We start from the raw sequence: 20,075 nt of genomic DNA on the forward strand, positions 1-20,075 counted from the left end.
GTCCCCAAAAACGGGGGGGCCGTGCCCCGCCTGGCCAAGCGTGCCGTTCCCGGGTGCACACGCGTGCCCACAGCCACCCCCGGGTCTCGAACACGCGACTCCGGAGTCACGGCCGGGCGGGGGGGGCGGCCCCGCCCTGCCGGCACGGGGCGGGGCCTGGCGGCGCGCCCTGCCCTGATTGGCCCCTGATGTATGAAAGTGGCGCGCCGGCGGGAGAGGCGCATGTGGTGGCGGGAGATTCGCACGTGGCGCCGCTCTGCTGGTCCCGCCGGCTCCGCGGAGGCAGCGCAGCATGTTCGGCGGCCGGGCCAGGTGAGTCCGGGGCGGCGGCCGGAGCGGGGTGGTGGGGGTCAGCGACGGGGCCCAGCTCGGTGGCAGGCGCTGAGGCTCCCCGGGCTGCGGTGGGTTCAGCTTCCAGCTCAGGGGTGGGAGCGTTTGTCCCTCTGTGGGCTCAGGCCAAGAGCCTGGGGCTGGAAATGTGCACGTTTGCCTTTGCTTGGGTGAGGCAGGGCTCCCTGCTGCTCCCTCTGTGTAGCCCGGGAGCTCTGCTGGTGGGGCAGGTCCTGCCTCCTCTTCCCCTTCCCTGCCAGCAAGCTGTGATGCTTGCACCTGGATTTTTCATGTAAGGGAAGCTGCTTCCAGGTCCCGCTGCAGCCCCCCTGAGTTGGGAAGTGGCTCAGTATGAAGCAGAGACCTTTCTACATCCATCACTCCTGCAGTTCTGGGGTCTTGCTGCAAGCCTGCTTGCGGCACTGAGAGCAAACTGCTTTGGTGGTGTCTGTTCATCCTTCTGCTGGAATCACCCTTAAAGCCTTTGCCTGGCCGGTGTTGTGCTTTAGGTTCTATGTTACATGGGTGCTTGTTTGTTAAATGGCTTTTTGACCCTGTTCCTGCCCAGTCCTCTCTTCCTGGACACCTCAGGGATCTGGTGGCAGGACCAGCCGTCCCTGGCAGCAGTGGAGGCGTCTTGGGACGTGGCAGAGATGGCAGCTCTGCGGAAGGCTGCAGATGATGGCTCGGACCTGAGCCACCTGGAGGGGGACAGCCCGGAGAAGCTGGCTCTGCTGGACCCAGTGAGTGTCTGGCTAAGTGTGGAATCAATTTTCTCTGTTTCTCTATATGGGAAACTTTCTACACCTCTCTTCAAGCGCTTCAAAAAATTAAGGATAAGAATAATCTTGAGCCCCTGATGTTAAAATCCCTGAGCTGAGAAGCTGGAAATTGAATTGTCATTCTCCTGCTGCTTAGAGATGTCTGCCTGGCTGAGCGAGAGTCTATGGCTCCTGTTCGTCACCAGCTTAAATCTCCAATTTCCTCTGGCAGCTCTGGTGCTGCTGGGGCCTCTCTACTACAGCACGTGCTGCTTCGCAGGCAAGCACCGAAAAGGAAGTATTTCCCTGGGGTTTTTTTTTCTCCCCAGTGGAGCTGGGAGCTGAACTCCCCTTTTGTGGGACGGGCTGTTGTCCCCAGCAGCCAGCTCACCCTTGTCCCCAGCCTGGGAGGGCGCTGCTGGTGGAGATGTGCTGTGCAGCACTGCCACGTCCCAACCCTGGGTGAGGAGTGGTACGGGGGGGTGTCCCTGCTCCGTGCGCTGCTCACGCAAGTCTTGGTTTGGATTTCAGGAGCTGGAGGCCATCAAAGCCAAAGTGCGGGAGATGGAGAAAGAGGATGAGAGGCTGAAGGAATTGCAGTTGGAAGCTGAGAGCCGCCTTATCATGAGCTCAGAGGCAGGTATGGGCTGTCCCTGGGTGCTGCTGCCCCCCCCCCCCCAGGGACACCTCTGGGACACAGGGTGACGATCGGAGCCAGGGCATGTGGCTCTGCCTCTCCCAGCACCCTGGGAGTGGACACATAAGGTGGGGGAGGATGGAGTTCCAGGGATGGCATGGTGCTAATACAGGTTATAGCCACTTTTACCTCCTACCTGTGCAGGTCAAGGTGCAGTAAATTAATTTAATTAAATTTAATTTAGTGAAGTAATTGTGTTTGGCACCAACAGCCCCAGTAGAGCAGTCACTCTGTGGGGTTTTCTTGTGAAGAGAGAGGGAGCAAGGGGATGGAGGAGGAGGAGGAGGCGGCAGCAGTGTGGGGATCTGGGTACACCTGGATGTGACTGGGGACCTGAGGAGCTTTGCAGTGTGTCAGCTCGGTGGTGGCCGTGCTGAGAGCAGACCTGCATGGACAGACATCCCTCTGGTAGAGGGCTCCTGCAACTCTGTCCAGCATGACCCCTTGTCTCTGCAGGTCTCTTCCCAAAGACGACTGAGGAGAAGATGGAGGTTGACCAGCGATCTATCTATGTGGGCAACGTAAGTGGGAGAGCCGGGAGCAGAGCCCACCTTGCTGCTCCTGGCCCAGCTGGACGTATGTCTGAGATCCCCAGACAGGGGCCCATCCTCCCCCCCACCGAAGGCTGGCTGGTCCCATCTCAAATGCTTGTCCCCTGCCCAGCCCAGACTGGGAATGTGGCTCAGTATCTGCCTGTGATCCTCAGCCACTTGCAGATAATCTGTTGCACGTGTCAGCTCCCCAAAATACCCCGCTGGAAGCTGTGGGTTGTGTGGTGTTGCTTGTTCCCTCAAAGCTGGGGGCGGGGGGGGCCTGTCTCTTGGATTTGGGTTTCCAGGCTGGGGATTCAGCTGGAAGGGTCTCCTGAACCTCAGGAAATGGTGAGGCCATGGTGACAGGATGCAAGTGGGGTCAGCTGGGTCCTTTGCCCCCTGTGAGGGTGTGCAAATGCCGGAGGGGGCTGGCCAGTGGTGCTGGAGGGGCCAGGACTGTCGTTGCAGGTGGATTACGGGGGCACGGCGGAAGAGCTGGAGTCTCACTTCAACAGCTGCGGGCAGATCAACCGAGTGACCATCCTCTGCGACAAGTTCTCGGGGCATCCCAAAGGGTCAGCGTTGTGCACAGGGACCGGGGTTGGGGTGCCGAAGGTGCTGCCTTGTGCTCCCCAGGCTTTGGGAGCAGCGGGGTGTCCCTGGGGCTCTGCTCACCCTGTCCCCTTGCAGGTACGCCTACATTGAGTTTGAAGAGAAGAGCTCCGTGAAGGCTGCGGTGGAGCTGGACGAGAGTGTGTTCAGAGGCCGTGTCATTAAGGTGAGAGCCGGATGAAGCCCCGGGATGGTGCATCCATCCCTCCCAGCCCCACGTGCACGTGGCTGTGCCAAACCCCGGTGCCGGCAGCGCTGGCTGAGCCACCCCTTGTCTTCCAGGTGCTGCCCAAGAGGACCAACATGCCAGGCATCAGCACCACCGACCGCGGGGGCTACCGGGGCCGCTTCCAAGCCCGGGGAGGGCTGGGCCAGCGGGGAGGCTACTATGGAGGGCAGCACCCAAGGGTGCGAGGGAGGACGTACAGGTGAGCGGCCAGGTGGGGGGTTTCCTTGTGTATTTGGGTCAAGATGCCTGTGGAGCAGGGGTCCCCGGGACAGGGATAGCTGCCCCTTGCTCTGGCCGTGCTCGGTTTCTCGGCTGAGCATCACCCACCCAGGGCAGGATGGAGGAGGGCTCTGGCAGGAGTATCTTCCTGAAGACCTGTGCTAGAAATGTCTCCTGCCCATCGTGTGCTGTTAGCATCACCCCGGTGTCTGTGGGGTCGGCAGGAGCCTGATGCCTGCTCCAGGTGGGCCACTGGCACCTCAGGGGGACTGTGGGCAGCTGAGATGGGGAAGGACTGAAGCGAGCAGCCAGCGATGGCAAGGCAGACCCATCCCCGCTGCTGTCCCGGCATCCCTCGCATCCCCAGCGTGGGCCTGGAGCTATTCTCCAGCACACCTCCTGCTGCTCGTGCATCCCTGAGCTCACTGCAGATTAGCTTCAATGCTGCGCCGGCCCCTTCGGCACTGTGGGAGGAGGCGGAGAGGAGCTTTGGAGATGGAAGGAACACCTGGAAATTCGCTGCTGTCCCCTCCATCCCTGCAGGGATTTGGGGATTATCACGTTGCCAGCCTGACCGGTCCCAGAGCCGTGACTGGCTTTGGGGGTCCCCTGTCCTTTGGGGTACACTGGGTTCAGTCTGGGTTAGCTGGGGCAGAAGGGTCAGTCCCAGCTCTTGGAGAGGGGTGGGTAGCTGTGCGTTTTGGCATCTCAGCTGAGCAATGCCCCTGTGCTTTAGGATGCTGGTTTTGTTCTTGTTTAGGGGTCGGGCAAGGCTGCTGCCTTGGTATTTTCCATACTAGAAAGGACGGGACAGCCCTGGTGATGCCAACGGGACTGAAACGAGGAGATGGGATTGGAGAGATTTAAAAATATGCCTACCCAAGCCAAAAAAGATTAATTTTAAAATGCCATCTGCCTGGCCGTGAGGATTACTGGTGAGGCAGCCGTGTGCTGGGCTGCGGGAGGGAAGACTGGATCCGCTCCACCCGTACATCAGCCGGATCCCTGCCAGCGTCCCAGGAGGGGCTCACCTTAGCTTCACTTGGGGGGGTTGCACTTCCATTGAGAACAGTCTCATTCCAGAGAACACCCTGTCCTGGGAAGGGAAGAGCTTTCCCAGACCATCAGTCTCATCCTCATCCCATAGGAAAGGGCTGTGCTGGAGGGTTTAGCGTGGCTTCCAGGTGTCAAAATGCCCTCCAGCCCACCACGAGGGCCTCTGAAGCACCCTCAGCTTTGCCAGATGTTTCTACAAGAGCTGGATGCTGCTTTCTCTTGTCTATATGAAGATGCTAAAGACCTTTCCAAAGACTTTTTCTTTTCTAAATCAGTGGAGAAAGTCTTGGGTTACAGCTCTAGACCTGACTGCTGGGGAGCTTTTCCTTAACTCAATCAGCCCTGTGGATTTCTGACCTTGCTCTTGGGAAGAGGATGGAGCCCAACGATGTGTTTTGGGTTTAGTTTTTAGCTCACTGCTGCTTGTTGTACATCTAACAACTAGGGGAGGGGAAAAAACATCCCTTGTTTCTCTGGAAGCCTCTGTATCGCCGTGGTGGTTAAACAAGACCTGGGTGTCACAAAACCCTTTCCCCCTTTTTATTTCAGAAGTCAACCACCCCCTCTTCCCCCCCTCCTGCTTTTTATCCCAAAGCTACAGGGATCCAAGGGTGCTGCCAATGCATCATTTTACTTTATTTCTTTACTGCCATCACCGTTCCTGCTCCAGATCCCCATCTGGGGATGGTGTGAGCCCAGCTGAAGTAGAGGGTCAGGACCAAAGCGCTCTGCAGGAGCTGGGTACTGGGGAACAAGCACTGCCAGGCACTTTCCCTTCCTGCTGATCTTGTGTTTATGAGCTCTGAAACCGCTCATTTTTTAAAGGAAAAAAACTTTGCAGGCTGCAAACACCAGCAGACAGTGTTACTGTGTGAAGTTCTGCATTGAAATCGGTTTTATTATGCAATTCTCTCACTAATCTTTTGGGATCCTTGGTTAGGATTCCTCTAACCCAGATGCCACAGATGTGACTGACTCCTAAAGCAGCTTTTCACAGCTCAGGGGGCATTGCCAGGCTAAAAATCCCACTGATTTTTTTTTCCCTTAAGGTCTCAAATTTTTTTTTTTAAAGCTTGAGGCCTTAACTCTTCATGTTGTGTTGATTTTGCACTTTGCCCAGCATGGACTGTGCTGCTGAGGCTGGCCTTGATCTGCATGACCCTTAGGCTTAGACTATAAAACTGGCTTTTCCTAGGGCTTTAAACTTTCTGTTAGTAGCTTTGTAAATTCTTGAGACTTAATTTTTAACAAAAACTACTTTGGGGTGTTTGGACTCTCCTGTGGAAGAGGAAATGCTGATCTCCTGTCTCTGAGTGAAAAGAATGAAGACTTTTATATGAAAATGTTTTGCAATAGTGTACAGCTGTGCCTAGTTTAGATGGTGGGAGAGGCTTGACCACTTTCACCTCCCATTATTTGACAGGTTGTTACTAATTAAATGTATTTAAGTTCTGTTTGAGAAGGTATTGTAAATGTCACTTATTTTTAAAATAAATGATCCTGCTGTGTGAACTTCATCTGCGGTGACACCATGCTGGCTGCGAGCTGACACTGTGCTGACCTGGCTTTCCCCAGGCTTCTTGTATCCTTTGGAGCTTTGCAGTTACTTTTTAATTATTTTTTAACTGATTGGGTACTTGAAGTACAGACTACTGCCTGTGGGGCAGGAAAGACCTGGAGTAGAGGTGTGTGAAAAGCACTGAGTAGCTGCTCAGTGCCTATGCCTGCATTCTCTGCTGAACTTGCTGGAGCTGCACAGCCCTGTGTACTGTGAGTACTACACAAGTAATTAGAAGCTGGGGTGCTTTTCTAGTCTCGTTTGTATTTTTTTATATATATAAATACTGGCTATTGATCTGGTAGTCTTTAATTAGAACAGCAGGGATCTGCAGGGGGAGATGCTAACAGAGATTAGTTTGGGATGAGCCAGGCAGCTGAGCAATCCTGGTGTCTTAATCTCTTGGTGTGGATTTATCCTGGCTGCACTACGTGGGCTAGAGATGCTGGTTCAAGGTGATGTTTTGAGACCAACTGTTTGTCTGCAGGAGCTTTCTCAAGTACGTAAACAATTCCTGGGGTTCTAGAGAAACCTGGAGCCTTTGGCTGACTTTGTGGAGTTTTCTCTTTCCGAGAACCAATGAGGTAAGTATGGACAGATCTGAGTGCTCCCAGCTAAGGAACAGGATGAGGACACCAAGGATGTTTGAATTAAGCATGGCTTGTGATGTTCCTGTCAATGAACAGTCCTGAGCCCCAGCTGACTGAAATCTAGGTTGACCCAAACACTAAAAATTTCTTAGCTGTCTCTTGTGCAGCTGTGCTTGCTCTAATCACAAGCAGGAACTGCTGTTTTTACACAAAGCCCAATTTCAACAGAAACATCTGAGTTGCACAGAGGCACAGCTGCACACATTTCTGTAGGGAACAAACCTCCTCTCTGACACAACTGACCTTCCTGAAGAAAGAGCTGCCTCTCACATGTTACCTGAAGGCACAGAGCTGAACAGTGACTTCTGTGCTCAACTCAGGTTTGCTAGAGTAGAAATGTATGCAGACTTTGCAGATGTCAAGTTTATTTTACATAGAATAAATTTAAAATATTACATAGAACAAAGAAAATTATATATACATCACTTTGTAGGCACACTCCTGTACATGGGGAATGTTCTCAGCACTCAGATGGGAAGGGGCAGAGCCTCAGCACACCTGCATCATCATGGAGTTCACCATATTATCAAAAGCCCTAGAGAAGGAAATGAACACAGAATATTAAAGGAAGCAGCTAGTTCTGTACAGCAGGTCTCTTGTAACAAAACCAATGGCTAACAATGTCTCGCACTGGTTAACAAGCTGGCTTTCCCGAAGCTGAACAGATGGTTTTACTCCTCAACTACAGCATGCTCTGAGTAAATGACTTTTAACTAAGCTGAAGTAAGGACAGGCTGTATCCTGGCTGTGGACCTGTCTCAGCAAAGTGTGAAAGAAGTTGTCCCTGCCTAGGCAATGGAAATGCCCAACTTAGTAATGTTCCTGATTGATTGAGAAATGGGGAATGCTTGCCCTCACATGTGAGGAATGACACATGCTGAATGCCCATCTGTCTGAGGATAAGCCCTGGATGAATACAGTTGTTCACTCGTTAACCTGCTCTACTTACCTATGTTTATTTTCATTTTTACCTATGAAACAGGTCATTTTTTCTCCCCAAGAAATTAATTTTCTTGAGCCAATGTTTCTACTGCTGGTTCTGAGGTGGGAGTGAGAGGTCAGCATAACTTCTCATGAGACTTATCAGCATTTTCTGTTGCACAGTAACGGCCCAAAGACAACCCAGCTCTTCCCCATGTGGGCAGTTAGAGCATGCACAGCTGAACCAGTCAACCACAGAAGTTATGCTCTTGGCCCCATTACATCATAGGCACACTGCAAGTGCCAGAAAGATGACAAAGATCAATATGGTCAACCCACTTACCTGGAGTGGATACGGTCCCCAGGGTTATAAAAAGGGTTACACATTATGTCTGTATATGAATTATGCAGCTTTCGGAACATCTGAAAAGGGATTGTAGTTTAATTAATTTTTTTTGGCTTCTCAGCACTTTATGAATAAGCGGAAGTAGCAAAAACACTGATGTGGCAAGTTGTGCTCTGATTTCCTGCACTTACGCTGCGGATCTCATTGTCTCGAAGTGCTGTGTTTGAAGAATCCACCACCATAACAAACTTCACCTTCGAATTTGTCACGTAGCCGTATCTGTGCAGCTGTTAAGGTTTGTGCTTCTGACACACCAGAGCCTGGCAAAGCAGCTAAACCAAGGCTGGAATACACTCAAAGAAACAAGCTGAGAGAAAACATCACGTTCTTGCTGCGCCCAGCACATAACTAGGACTACATGAGGTAAGCAAGACACTAGATTGCAGGAACTGTATCCCCTTTCCACCTGACTTCTCCCATCTTTGATAACTCCAGGTCAAACCTGCTCCTACGCTGGCCGCTAGCTATTTTGGTGAGGGTTTCTCTCTATTAAGAATCATTTTAATGACATAGCCACCTTATTTATTCTTGTTTGGAAGACCACAATCAGAGACCCAGAGATGTTCTAATATCAGACAGTGACTGACCTGAGATTTCACAAATTAATGACCAACTTATGAAAACCCAGAAATCAGGTCTGCTGCTAACTTCCATCCGTGGGATTCAGAGAAAAAACCAAAGAAAGTTCAGAAAATTTGTGACTTAAGAACACTGGGGAAACCATGGCTGTGGAGTTCGGATTTTAGAGAAATCAGACTACACATCTGGGATTTAGGTACCTGACCAGAGACACCTTCATACTCCTGCTACTTTCACTGGTGTTATTAGAGTCTAAGCTTTGTCACAGACAACTGTTTTAGCTAAGTAGGGAATAAAGCATCCCATTTATGAAAGGTGAAGCCTAGCTGCAGCAGACACTCTTCACACGTTGCGCTCCCTCACAGAGGCTAAAGGTAATTTTTTCCACCACCTGGTTGGGCAACAAAGCAGCTGCTGAACTGACCAAGGCACCAAACCCGAACCTCTACATCACAAACTGGTCAATGAACAAGTCTGTATTTTTTCTGCTGCTATCTTTAACATGGCACCAAGTAGGAAGAGAGGTTTCTCACTCCATAGAAAGAGTCTATAAATACATAATAGCATGGCAAAAGGCATTAGAGAGATACACCTTGTAGTCTTCAGTGGGGTAGAGGAGCCCTAGGTACAGTTCCCTCTGATCTACAAGAGCCTTGCCCATCGCAGAGATTTTTTCATCCACGACATCGAGGGAAGTGTGCACGGTGTAGTGGAACTTCAGCTCGTTTTCAGTTGGAACGCTCCGGATGTAGAGGGGATAGTTCTGAGGACAACAAATTACACTAAGTAGGACCAGCCACTCTGCTGCGTAAGTGACGGCTGATGCCAAGACAGTACTTTCACCCAAAGAATTGCTGCTGTCAGAAGCAAGCTATTTTAACCATTTTATGTTCACGGTCGTCACAGCACAACCCGCCTTTACACCTTGCAGTGCTTGCGGAACAGATTTGTCTCTATACGCCAGTGGCAGGACAATCATTTGCACAGCGCTGCACAAGGAAGGGCTCAGGTCTCTCCACTGCCTGACCTGCCCCCTTGCCCCAGCAGAGCCTGTCCCCAGCTCTCTCCGAGGAAAACCCCTCTCATCTCCTCGCAGGAGGTCAGCAGGACACCGCAGGGCACCCTCGCACTGTCCCTGTGCTCGCTGCACCAGCTCCCCTTTCCCTGGTCCCAGCCGGCTCCTGCCCACCCACTTCAACCTCTGGTGTTTGTCCTGCTCTCCCCACATCTGCCAAGGCTCGGCCCAGCTCACACTCCACAACCTGACACCCTGCCCTGCTCCCCACAACCTCACCTGGCTCCACAGGTCCTGCTCCCCTCCTCACTTCTGCTGAGGCCCCACAACCTCAGCCCCAGCCCCTCAGCCCTGCTCAGGCCCCACAACCTCAGCCCCAGCCCCACTCCTCCTCAGGCCCCACGACCACCCCTGGCCCCGCTGCCCCACTCAGCTCTCACGACCTGAGGCCCAGCCCCGCTCCCCTCACCCCCGCCCCACCTCCTTGGCGATCACGGCGATGCACACCGCCATCTTGTCCCCACCTCCGCCGTCCTCCCGCCCCGCCCCTCCCGCGCGTCACGTGAGGCGAGCGGCTCTCACGTGACGCGCGGTGGGCGCGCGGGCCGGCGGTTGCCATGGCGAGGGCGGTGCTGGTGCCCCTCTGCCTGTGCTGGGCCCTGGGCCCCGCCGCGGCCTCCGCGCCCCCCAACCTGCTCCTCCTCCTTATGGACGACGTGAGTGGGGCCGGAGAGGGGGGCGTCCCGAGGGACGGGACATTTGTCACTGAGGGACAGGGGCTGGTGTCACTGGGAGGAAGTCACTTTGAGGGGAGGGTGTGTGCCACCGAGGGGGGCGTTAGGGTGGAGGGAGGCCTGTTTGTGACCACGAAGGGAGCCGGGTACCTGTCCCCAGAGCGGGGCTCGGGTTCGTGGGAAGGTGTCGGCGTGGCTGAGGGAAACTGGGGGCTCGGCTCCATGGTGTGCTTATTATAGGTGTGGGCTGGGGGGGCTCATCGTTGGGGTGAGAGCAGAGCCCTTGTGGTGAGGTGGGGTCCTGGGGCTGGTGGAGGGGCTCCCATGGTGGCCCACCCTCTCCCAGGCCCTGGTGGTGGGTGCTCGGCAGGGCACGGTTTGAGTGCCAGCACCTTGTGGGCAAGGCTGCTGTCAGAAACGTTCTGCCAGTGCCTGGGGAATTTGTTCATGGTGTGTGCACAGCATGTCAGAGATGCTGTGATGGTGGTCCCTGAGCTCACGGGAGCGTTGCAGTGGATGGGCTGCGTCCAGAGCTGTACTGGTGCTGAGGCAGAGGCCTTTAAATAGGGGTTTCATCAGGCTGGCTCCTCATGAGCCTTATCCTGCAAATTATTCATTCTGGACATCCTCCTAAGCACACATCAGGGGCCATTTTTGGGCCTAACAAGACTTGTGTTTTGAGAGCATGTATTGAGCAATTATTTTCTTCTTTGTGCTCCCCAGAGCTCTGTCTCCTTGCCTCCTGTGGAGCAGAGCTCTCCCTGGTGTGTATGATCCCCCCCTAGGTCGCAGGGTTTCCAGATTCACATCCCTTCCAGGTGGCGTGGCCTCCAGATTCAGCCAAGCGCTACATCTCTTCCCTTTGTCAGTAGGCTAGCGCCTGTGGGATAGCACGTGAACAGGGTCTGTACCATGATTCATGGTCAGAGGCCTTCAGTGCAGTGATTCAGGCGCAGCTCACAGGTTGGTATGATGATCTGGAAAAGTTTGACATAAGCAGGAATATTTGAAGCAGTTTGTAAGTACTTACTCTGAAAGCCATCATGCTCGGTTGCTTTCTTTCTTGAGTTCTTTCCAGATTTTGTGCAAAAACTGGTGAAGAATTGAAAGGAAGGCCCAGACTGGGCGTATCCCTGCTTCTGGGCAGAGCTGCCTGAGGTGACCTGTGCTAGAGACACTACAGTATTAACACAAACCTCTCGTTATTCCTTGCGTGTGGATATCCTGCTGAAAACAAATGAGACCTCTCTGATCTTTAAAGTTAAGACTATATACAAGTCTTTTGGAATTAGTGCTTACACACCTACATACCTTATCTAGAAGTCTAATCATCTTATCTACCAGTCCATTCATAATGACTGAGCAATTAACACCACAGTCCTTGGCAAAGGATTCTATTCATCAGCTGGTATATGTTGAAAAACAGGCTGTCTTGGTGATTTTCAAACCTCGATAGAATCATTGTGAAGTTAAGGCTTGGTTTTGTAGCCTACAAAAATAATTGTGGCCATATCTTCTAATACCAGCGATGGATGTAGTGGTAGTAGCAGCTACAAGGGTAGACAAAGAAACTCCAATATATTTCAGGAAATGCTTTAGAAACCCAAACTTGCCTCCTGAAGAACTAAACAAGAAGAAAACTAATTCCATTAATTTTTGCGCTCTGGAAAAAAAAAAGGGGGGGGGGGAAATAAATCATTAAAGAGCAGAAATAATTACAGATTTGCTTCCAAGTCAAAGTCTTTTCACTTTTGCATGCCGTAGTGCTCTTAGCCATGTGGGTAAGGAAACATAGTCATTTCCAACACGTTCAAGGTGCTGCCATCTTCCTGTTTTGCTTCTCTTCTAGTACTGTCATGTCGTCTTTCAGGTGGTTTGTAGTAGAAATGCATTGTGTGGCTTTTTAAGCTACTTGAAAAGCTAATGAGGGTGGGTATGTGACTCAAAGGGTGGGCGAGCTCTTATCGCCTGTTTGGCTTCATTCTGCCAGTTCAACGTGACTGTTTTGCTGTTGTTTTCATAGTGTTTCCACACTCCTGTACAAGATGATTACCTTGTAAGCCTGGTTCTTCTGGCCATTTGAGCCTCCGGCAGTCCATCTCAATTTTCCGTTCAGGAATATTTCCCCCCAAGCTGGCATTTGTAATTTCCAAGATGAAAGCTCCTTGGGACAGTGGTTATCCCGCTCTAGAAGTGTTGGTACAGCATAAGACATGATGAAGCACAGATCCTGACTGGAGCTTCTGTGAACTATTTATTTATTTAATATGCTGTTCATTAAAAATACATCTCCATGGTCTTTTTGCCTTTGATCCTTCAGTAACTTCTGTGACTCTGTCACTGTGTGTGAATTAGAGCAACCTGATATTCTCTTTTTCTTTCTTTCTTGATGGTAAAGACACTGAAGAATCAAGAACTTGGGGGTGATCCCATCGAACCCATTTTAATTCTGCGTCTTAGTGTTAGGTGGTACCATTTAATTGCTCCTCGTTCAAACCTCAACAGCCGCCTTTGCAGCTCTCCAACAATTTTCTTTTCCAAACTGCTTCACTGCAGTGTAAATGTTAGACTCTCAAATGGGACCAGACAGATGGTTTTCTAAAGATCTCGATACATTATGTCCTCCATATCAGTTGCTCACCTGATACGCATCTGTATTAAAAAAAGCTATTGCCTTTTTTAAAGCATAATATAAACTCTAGCAACCATGGTGCCTAATTGCTCATTAAGTTGTTCCCTTCTAGAACCTTCTGTTTTAAGTCACTTACTTTTATTTGTATTATTACCAGTAATAGTTTTCAGCAATGAATGTAGACAACGTGACGGTAATTTTATGGTTCTCCTGGCGTGTGACCCCTCTGAATTAGGAAGAAGACGCAGGGTGAAACCACTGTCTTGCAAATAAGCAGAGTGACATATGACGCCTCTGGCAGGTTTCTCTCCAGAGCTTGCTTTTGAAATAAACGCTTTCTCTCTCTTCCTGCAGCATTGCTTTTGAGTTTAGACCTTTTCCTCGCATTTCTGGTTAGGTATACACAGATGGATAGGTGCAGCAGGCTGAGATGTAGTCCTGGGGTCAATGGTCCAACACAAAGACACGTAGCCAGGGACTGAAGGGTCAGACTTTGCAGCTGTACAACACTGAGCATGTGATGTGTAACTTCCTTTTCCTCCCTGGAATGTGTGCGCTTGCCAGTCTTCAGGCACTTGGGTAAGCATGAAGGCATCAGGGTTCTCACCCGGTTCTGCTACAAGTGTTTTAATGCCTGTTAGCAAGTCGTTTAATTTCATGTGTGCCTCGGTTTCCCATTTGCCAATGAGAACTGTAATAGTTCCCTGCTTCGCAGGGTTGGGGAAGATAGTTTTTATCATGTTTGTGAAGTACTCCCTGAGTAGGGAGATGAGCACTATAAAGATTTAGAAATGAAGGGATACAATAAAAGTGTTATGTGGGCCCAGAAGCATTGTCGTTGTGGAAGAGTAAAAGTACTTTTACATCTTTTGGTGTGTTCTTTTTGCAGATGGGTTGGGGTGATTTGGGAGCTTTCGGAGAGCCTTCTAAGGAAACTCCTAACTTAGACCAGATGGCTTCAGAAGGGATGCTTTTCCTGGATTTTTATACTGCCAACCCCCTTTGTTCTCCGTGTAAGTAAACTTGAGTTTTAAGCTAGCATATAAGCATGCCACCTTCGGAGAAGATTGGGATGTTTGCCAGCATCTGACATGAACTAGCAACCAAACCAGTGATTACCCTCAGGGCAGGGTTTGGATTTGGTGCTTTGATCTTGCATTTTGCTCCCTTTTTATTTATGTTTTGATTGGAAAACCTACAATCTTTGGTTCATACAAAGCAGTGTTTTAGTGATCAAATCAGTCCAGCTAAAGGATTTTTTAAAACATTCTGGTTTAGTATTCTAGCCTCAGTCATTGCATATTTTTTTAATCTTTCTTATTTTGGGATAAACAGACAAAGCAATATCTAAATTGTTGCTGAAATAGTTTGTATGTAGTTTGTCTGATTCCATGGGCTTTGATGAGACTTCGTGCAAGGAATAGCAGCGGGTTGAGTCCTGGTTTTGACCCTGGTGGCTTGCAAGATTCTTGGGGAAGGGACAAGAGATAAAAAAAACGTTTAGGTCTGGGAGGCACAGATATTTTTATCCGTATTGTTTTTTCTGTGGGTTGTTTTTTATCTTTTTCTTTTTTTCCCCAAACTGACTGGCAACCAAGAGCTGAAACAAAAATGAGGAACAGGGGCTTTCTATTCATTTAGGATATCATTTGGCAGTGTGCTGATGACGTCCTTGCTCAGAAAAGGCATTTAAAGTATGCTGAAGTCCTGCTAAGTCCAGTAGTGTTACTGCATATGCTTAAACATCTGTTTAAACATTTCCTGCAGTCAGGACCTGACTTCTATTGTCAAAGCTGGACAGCTCTTTCTTCACTATTACATGACTTTTGTTCAGGCAAGCTTGAAAATTTAGCCTTAAGCATGTAGTCAGTTTGTGTTATGATTTCATCTTACATATACATGTCAGGTATTCCTTTTAGAATTACTGAGATGGGAGGGCTGCTACATTGACTATTGAAAGCAATTACTCTTCAGCAGCGGGTAATTTAATAGAGGGGCTAAATTTAAGTCGGGGGTGTCTTGGAATAACTCAAATGGTGTTGTATCAGGACCTGGCTATCTCCATGGCTCACTGGAGAGGGGAGTTGCTGCCTGTTCTAATGTTCTAATGATCTTAGTAGCTGGCTGTGGCAAAAGAACACTGACGTGCTTCAGTCAGTACACTGTCCTCAGCCTCAATGTAACAATAATATTAAGCAGAAAATGCATGTAAAATAAACTGGTTTTTGTTATTTGCAGCAAGGGCAGCACTGTTGACGGGCCGTCTCCCAGTCAGGAATGGTTTTTACACCACGAATGCACATGCCAGAAACGGTATGGGCTTCATTCCTGATTTGCCTTCCTCTCTTGATTTCCCTCTGTGCTTTGTAGGAAGTTTTGCTTTGAACAAAGGCTTGGCTCGGTGATCTTCCCCTATGGATCTTCCTGAGTGGCACAAAAAGATTACCATGTTAACTCCTGGTAATAAGCGTGAAATTTATTGCTTCCTCCCCATCAAGCAGAAAACCTCCTCAAATTAAGAGATGTAAACAAGACTGGTTGATCCATTCGCTTCTGCTGGCTGAGAAGTGTTTCCTCTGAGCAGTCTAATTTGTGTCTGGTGAAAGTAAGTCACGTGGGGTGTGTGTTAACACCCAGAGTAAAGAACAAGCTGCTTACAGTTTTATTCAGCAACCAGTTTTCTAACCATTTCAGCCTTGGCAGTTTTATAGCCTTGTTGTGCCCATGGTGCTTCCAGGGAAGATCACCCATTCATAACATCCCTGGGTTGATTCTGGTTCCTGAGATTGGTCCCAGTGTGACGGATGCCACGTGCTTGGGCAAGAATTGGCAGCTATGTACTGATTTACACAGTGTACCTGCAAGCGTGTCCTAACGAAAGTCGCACCTTGGATTCTCAAGGGCCAGAGAACAGTGGACTGAGAGAGAGGTATCATTTCTTTCAGCTCTTGCAGTCTGAGCAAGTTTATCGATCATTTGATTTAGGAAAAGAATGCCTTCATTTTAGAAAATATAAAGCAAATTTGCAAGAGTAAAGGCAACTCCAATGCACACCTAAAGCCTGTGCTTTCATTATGACCCCTCCTTTCAAGGGTCTTGCCTTCGTTCTGTGATGGCAGCCCCCTCTATTATTGGCCGTGGTGTGTGAGTGGATGGACATCTCCCTTTGATCTCTCGGAATCAGTTTGTTCTCTTCATCTCGTGGCCTGGGAGGACTTCCAAGGAGTGATATCGCTGGGACATCAAACTAATTGCTGTTTCTGATCCAGTAACAGTGCTTCTAATGATGGGTAGCCATCAGCTGTTTGCTCTAATATTTGAGATTTGTTTGTTTTATGTAGCATACACACCACAGGATATAGTAGGAGGAATCCCAGATTCGGAATTACTGCTTCCAGAATTGCTGAAGAAAGCTGGCTACGTCAATAAGATCATTGGCAAATGGTAAACTTATTTTAACGTTTATTGCTTTGAGATTTCAGTATGCCTGTGTATGTATTGTGAAGAAGCAGCAGAACAACCAGAACTGCAGGAAAAAAAACCTATTTTGAAGCTCAGATGTCTGACTTCAGAGATCTGTGGTGGCTCTATCCCCCCTGCTGTGATTAATTTCTGAATCGAGTGTTATCATTACGAGTACATACATATATCTTCCTACAAAGAATTGAAAGGAGTTTTGTGTGTGTGTATATATATTTATAAACCCTTCAACTCTTTGTGTTTTCATCCATTTATCACACTACTTAAAACCACCAAGATGTTCTGTTGGAACTTGCCTTCAGCACCTACATGCTTTTTGTCTTTGGCCTCTGCTATATGTTGTTTTTCTAACAGAATAGACCAAACTGTGAAAGCTTCTTTTTTGGGGAGTAGCAGTGTGTGGTGCAGAAGTAGAAATGCAGACATCTCCAGGGCTACACGGAGGATTGTTCATTGAGTGCAGAAGGTCAGGGTGGATAGGGATAGACTTGATCAGGATAGTTGATTCCAGGTGTTTTAAAAGATCTAGAGGGCTGATCCAATACTCTGTATTTGACTTTACGGACTTCCGTGGAAGTGCAGTATAATCTTTGAAGAGCATACAGAAGAACTTCTGAAAAAAAACCCACTGTTTTTGCGATGTCTGCAAAGAACTGGAAGGAAAAAGCCTGAAAGGTATTTGGATCAAATAGGAACGGTGGAATTACCAGTGTAATAGTTGAAACTGGTGCATTTGTAACTTTCGAATTTCTAATGCGCCTGTGGGCTGTCATGGAATCCCGTGGGGCTTGGAGATCTCTGAACAGTTGATTCACGGTTTGTAACGGTGCTATAATAAATAAATGCATAAATAGCAACTTCAAAACTACATAGACACCAGAGGAGTACTGCTTGGTTAACAGAGTAATTGTTAATGAAGAGACTTCGGACAGGAGTAGTATCGGGGGGATACTGTTTAGGAAGGTGATAGGATACAATTTATTTAACAGTTTCGTTAACAAGTTAGAGAAGAGTGAGTTTGAATTGTGGTTGGATTCACCAGTGCTGCTGAAATTGGAAAGAAAGCAAAGTAACCTAAGACAGTGAATTATTTATTACCACAAATCCAAACAGCAGAGTGGCCGTGAAGAATCGGATCAGTGGGCTGAATGCAATAAGATGCAGTTCAGTGCTAATAAATGTAAATTCATACACCCAGGGAAAAGAAATAAACAATGCAAATACGGATTGGTTCCAGGCAGTTATTTGGAAAACAGCAAATCTGGAAGGACCTGCAGCTGTTAGCAAAAAGCAGACTAAATATGAATGTGCAGTGCAGTATTGTGCACCTGAGAACTGGACAGGACAAGGGAGTGACACTGTACAGCAGCAGTCTCTATCATTTGTGCACACCACCTGCTTCCTAGAAAGGTGTAAAGAAATGCAAAGTGCAGCAGTAAAATTGGCATCTCATCTTAACCATGCATAGAATTTCAGGGCTTTTAAAGATTTTTAAGTTTTCCAGCAGAAGATTTTTTTATACCCTTTCAGCATCCCTTCTAAAAACTTTTCAGGGTGTCCTGTGAGAGTAAGTTCCACAGTTTAATTATATGTTTGCAAGTCAAGTATTTTCTATGGCCGTTTTAGAATCCGTTGCATTTCATTAAATATCTCTCTATTTTTTGCGTTATGAAAGGGAGACAATAATCTCCATCTCAGTAATTATTTGATACCTTTTTCAAGTCTCTTCCCCTGTAAGTTCTCTTAGGACTTTCTAAGAATAAAATGTTTCATGTCCCCTGTTGTAGAAACAGCCAGGAATAGCTCTGTATTATCATGTACATAAATGAGGAAAGGACAGAATTCTGCAGGTCAGACTTGCAGTTTTACTTGCATTACTGAGATATGATCATAGCTGGAATGATGATTATTTTCTGTTATAACTCATTTTGGAATAGTTCAGAATAACACCACGGATCATTTTACTTCAGGTAATGCATTTTATACCCCTTTAGTCCAGAAAGTGTGCAGAGGGTGATGGCATCAAATGGACAGGTTGCAGTGCAGGCTTGTGAGTGGAGTGATTAAATAACCAGTAAGCTACAAAGATCTTTAGAGACTGGGAGAGGATGGGCATTCTGTGTATTCAGGATAGCATAAATGAAGGAAATGGAGAATTTGCAGTAGAGAAGTTGGAGATTAGAGAAGAGCTTCCTCTTGAAGTTAAGGATGGAAAATTTTCAAGCTGCATAGTAGAATGGAGCTGTCATCAGGAGTAGCTGAACATGTTTTATGTTCCCATGTGAATGTAAAGAACTCATTCTCGTTTACATTCACGTCTCTCTGTACCATTTTGGCAGCATGAACGCTCCGTAAAGGGAATGCAGATATAATGGTACATTTCATGAGCTTTACCTTTTGTTTTTACAGCTTAGTGGTATAAAAGTGACTTGTCATAGATCAGAATCCTTAAGTAAAACGTTATGTGTATCTTTGCAATGGCTTTGGGCACTGTAGGCCATCAGTACAGATCATCGAGACAGTGTGAGAGAGGACACCAATAGAGGGAAATAATGGAAAACAAAGATTGGATAGTAGACTAGAATGGGATATATGTAAGCACTGGAGTGAGCCTGCATGGATGCGCTTGCAGCAAGTATGAGAAAGATCAAGACAACGCTCTGCAGTCATTTATTTGATTAAAATGCTTGAAGTTTTTCTTCTTAGGCAAAGATTGTTTTCTTGCATGCCATTCTGATGAGATTATTATTTGCTTCTTTGCAGTAGAATTTTAACTCATCTGTTTCTTTTGTTCCTAGGCATCTGGGTCACAGGCCCCAGTTCCACCCCCTGAAGCACGGCTTTGATGAATGGTTTGGATCCCCAAACTGCCATTTTGGACCTTTTGATAACAGAGCGCTCCCCAATATCCCCGTGTATAGGGACTGGGAAATGATTGGCAGGTAATTCAGCAACTTGCCTGGTAATGTTATTTTCTTTGCTTTCCCTGCTGACAGTACAGTGCTGGAAGATAAGTGCTAGCGTAGAAAACCCCTTTCAGTAAAAAGGGGTTGGCAAAAGCAGCAGCTGCTTCAGAATCAGAGTTGGAGGCTCGGTTGGATGGGCAGTGATCTACAGGTACTTCACCCCTGCAGAGGACTTTTATAGTGTGTCAGGCATTGGGAATATCCCGCCTTGTATATGAGACGCTTACTACAGAGTGCCCTGAGTATCCTGCAGTTCAGCAGTAAGCCAGTGCAGAAAAGATGCTTGTAAAAGGCCATGAAACATGTGAACAGTCCTTCTGGGTCAGGCCTGAGGCCCGTTTAATCCATTATATTCTGTGATGACTCCCGGTAGTGAATGCTTATAGAAAGGGTATAAGAAAACAGATGCGTGGAAGGGTCCTTGTCTTGTATGGTTGTCCATCTTCCTAAACTGGAGGTTGTGTCCAGATCTTTAATAGCCACTGACTTAACTTCCATGAACCAGTCTCGTTTCTTTTTTAAACCCATTTGTATTTCTGGACTCTACAACATCCTGTGCTAGGATCTCGTCTCTTGTTTTGCCCTCATACTTTTGAACAGGACTTTTCCTCTAGTCTGGGAATGGCCTGTATCCAGCCTTACAAGGACTGGGTGGTGGTTTCCATTTGAGCTAAGACGGAATTAAGGGAAAGCCTTG

At 48.2% G+C, this 20,075-nt stretch overlaps 3 protein-coding genes across 4 annotated transcripts in view; 2 read left to right on the top strand and 1 right to left on the bottom strand.

Annotated features, from left to right (window-relative positions):
- The first annotated feature begins 292 nt into the window (after positions 1–292).
- On the top strand, positions 293–4,240 carry PABPN1L (PABPN1 like, cytoplasmic). Its single transcript, XM_054840730.1, has 8 exons — positions 293–312; positions 899–1,073; positions 1,623–1,731; positions 2,245–2,309; positions 2,790–2,896; positions 3,012–3,099; positions 3,216–3,361; positions 4,142–4,240. Exons 1-8 carry the CDS (start codon positions 293–295, stop codon positions 4,179–4,181), a joined length of 750 nt encoding a protein of 249 aa, XP_054696705.1. The 3' UTR covers positions 4,182–4,240.
- A 2,748-nt stretch (positions 4,241–6,988) lies between these two features.
- Positions 6,989–10,118, bottom strand: TRAPPC2L (trafficking protein particle complex subunit 2L). Its single transcript, XM_054841100.1, has 5 exons — positions 10,047–10,118; positions 9,142–9,314; positions 8,104–8,191; positions 7,910–7,989; positions 6,989–7,180 (listed from the first exon to the last, which is right to left on the bottom strand). The coding sequence occupies exons 1-5, from the start codon at positions 10,077–10,079 to the stop codon at positions 7,135–7,137; spliced, it is 420 nt and encodes a 139-aa protein (XP_054697075.1). The 5' UTR covers positions 10,080–10,118; the 3' UTR covers positions 6,989–7,134.
- Positions 10,119–10,161: 43 nt separating this feature from the next.
- The window catches only part of GALNS (galactosamine (N-acetyl)-6-sulfatase), a 48,308-nt gene continuing 38,394 nt past the window's right edge, over positions 10,162–20,075 (top strand). For both annotated transcript variants that reach the window (XM_054840778.1, XM_054840779.1), the window contains exons 1-5: positions 10,162–10,282; positions 13,822–13,945; positions 15,171–15,245; positions 16,274–16,376; positions 19,211–19,354. In XM_054840778.1, coding sequence (XP_054696753.1) covers positions 10,184–10,282; positions 13,822–13,945; positions 15,171–15,245; positions 16,274–16,376; positions 19,211–19,354 — 545 coding nt within the window. In that variant the 5' untranslated portion in view covers positions 10,162–10,183. The remainder of the gene's footprint in view (positions 10,283–13,821; positions 13,946–15,170; positions 15,246–16,273; positions 16,377–19,210; positions 19,355–20,075) is intronic.

Source organism: Grus americana, chromosome 13, assembly GCF_028858705.1.
Source record: "Grus americana isolate bGruAme1 chromosome 13, bGruAme1.mat, whole genome shotgun sequence".
In the NCBI taxonomy this organism is placed as follows: domain Eukaryota; kingdom Metazoa; phylum Chordata; class Aves; order Gruiformes; family Gruidae; genus Grus; species Grus americana.

Coding starts and splice junctions, on each gene's coding strand:
- PABPN1L (XM_054840730.1), top strand. CDS start 293: ATGTTCGGCGGCCGGGCCAG. Junction 1,074..1,622: donor AGCTGGCTCTGCTGGACCCA/GTGAGTGTCTGG, acceptor TTTGGATTTCAG/GAGCTGGAGGCCATCAAAGC. Junction 3,100..3,215: donor TCAGAGGCCGTGTCATTAAG/GTGAGAGCCGGA, acceptor CTTGTCTTCCAG/GTGCTGCCCAAGAGGACCAA.
- TRAPPC2L (XM_054841100.1), bottom strand. CDS start 10,079: ATGGCGGTGTGCATCGCCGTGATCGCCAAGGAG. Junction 9,315..10,046: donor TCGCCGTGATCGCCAAGGAG/GTGGGGCGGGGG, acceptor TGTTGTCCTCAG/AACTATCCCCTCTACATCCG. Junction 7,990..8,103: donor GAGACAATGAGATCCGCAGC/GTAAGTGCAGGA, acceptor ATCCCTTTTCAG/ATGTTCCGAAAGCTGCATAA.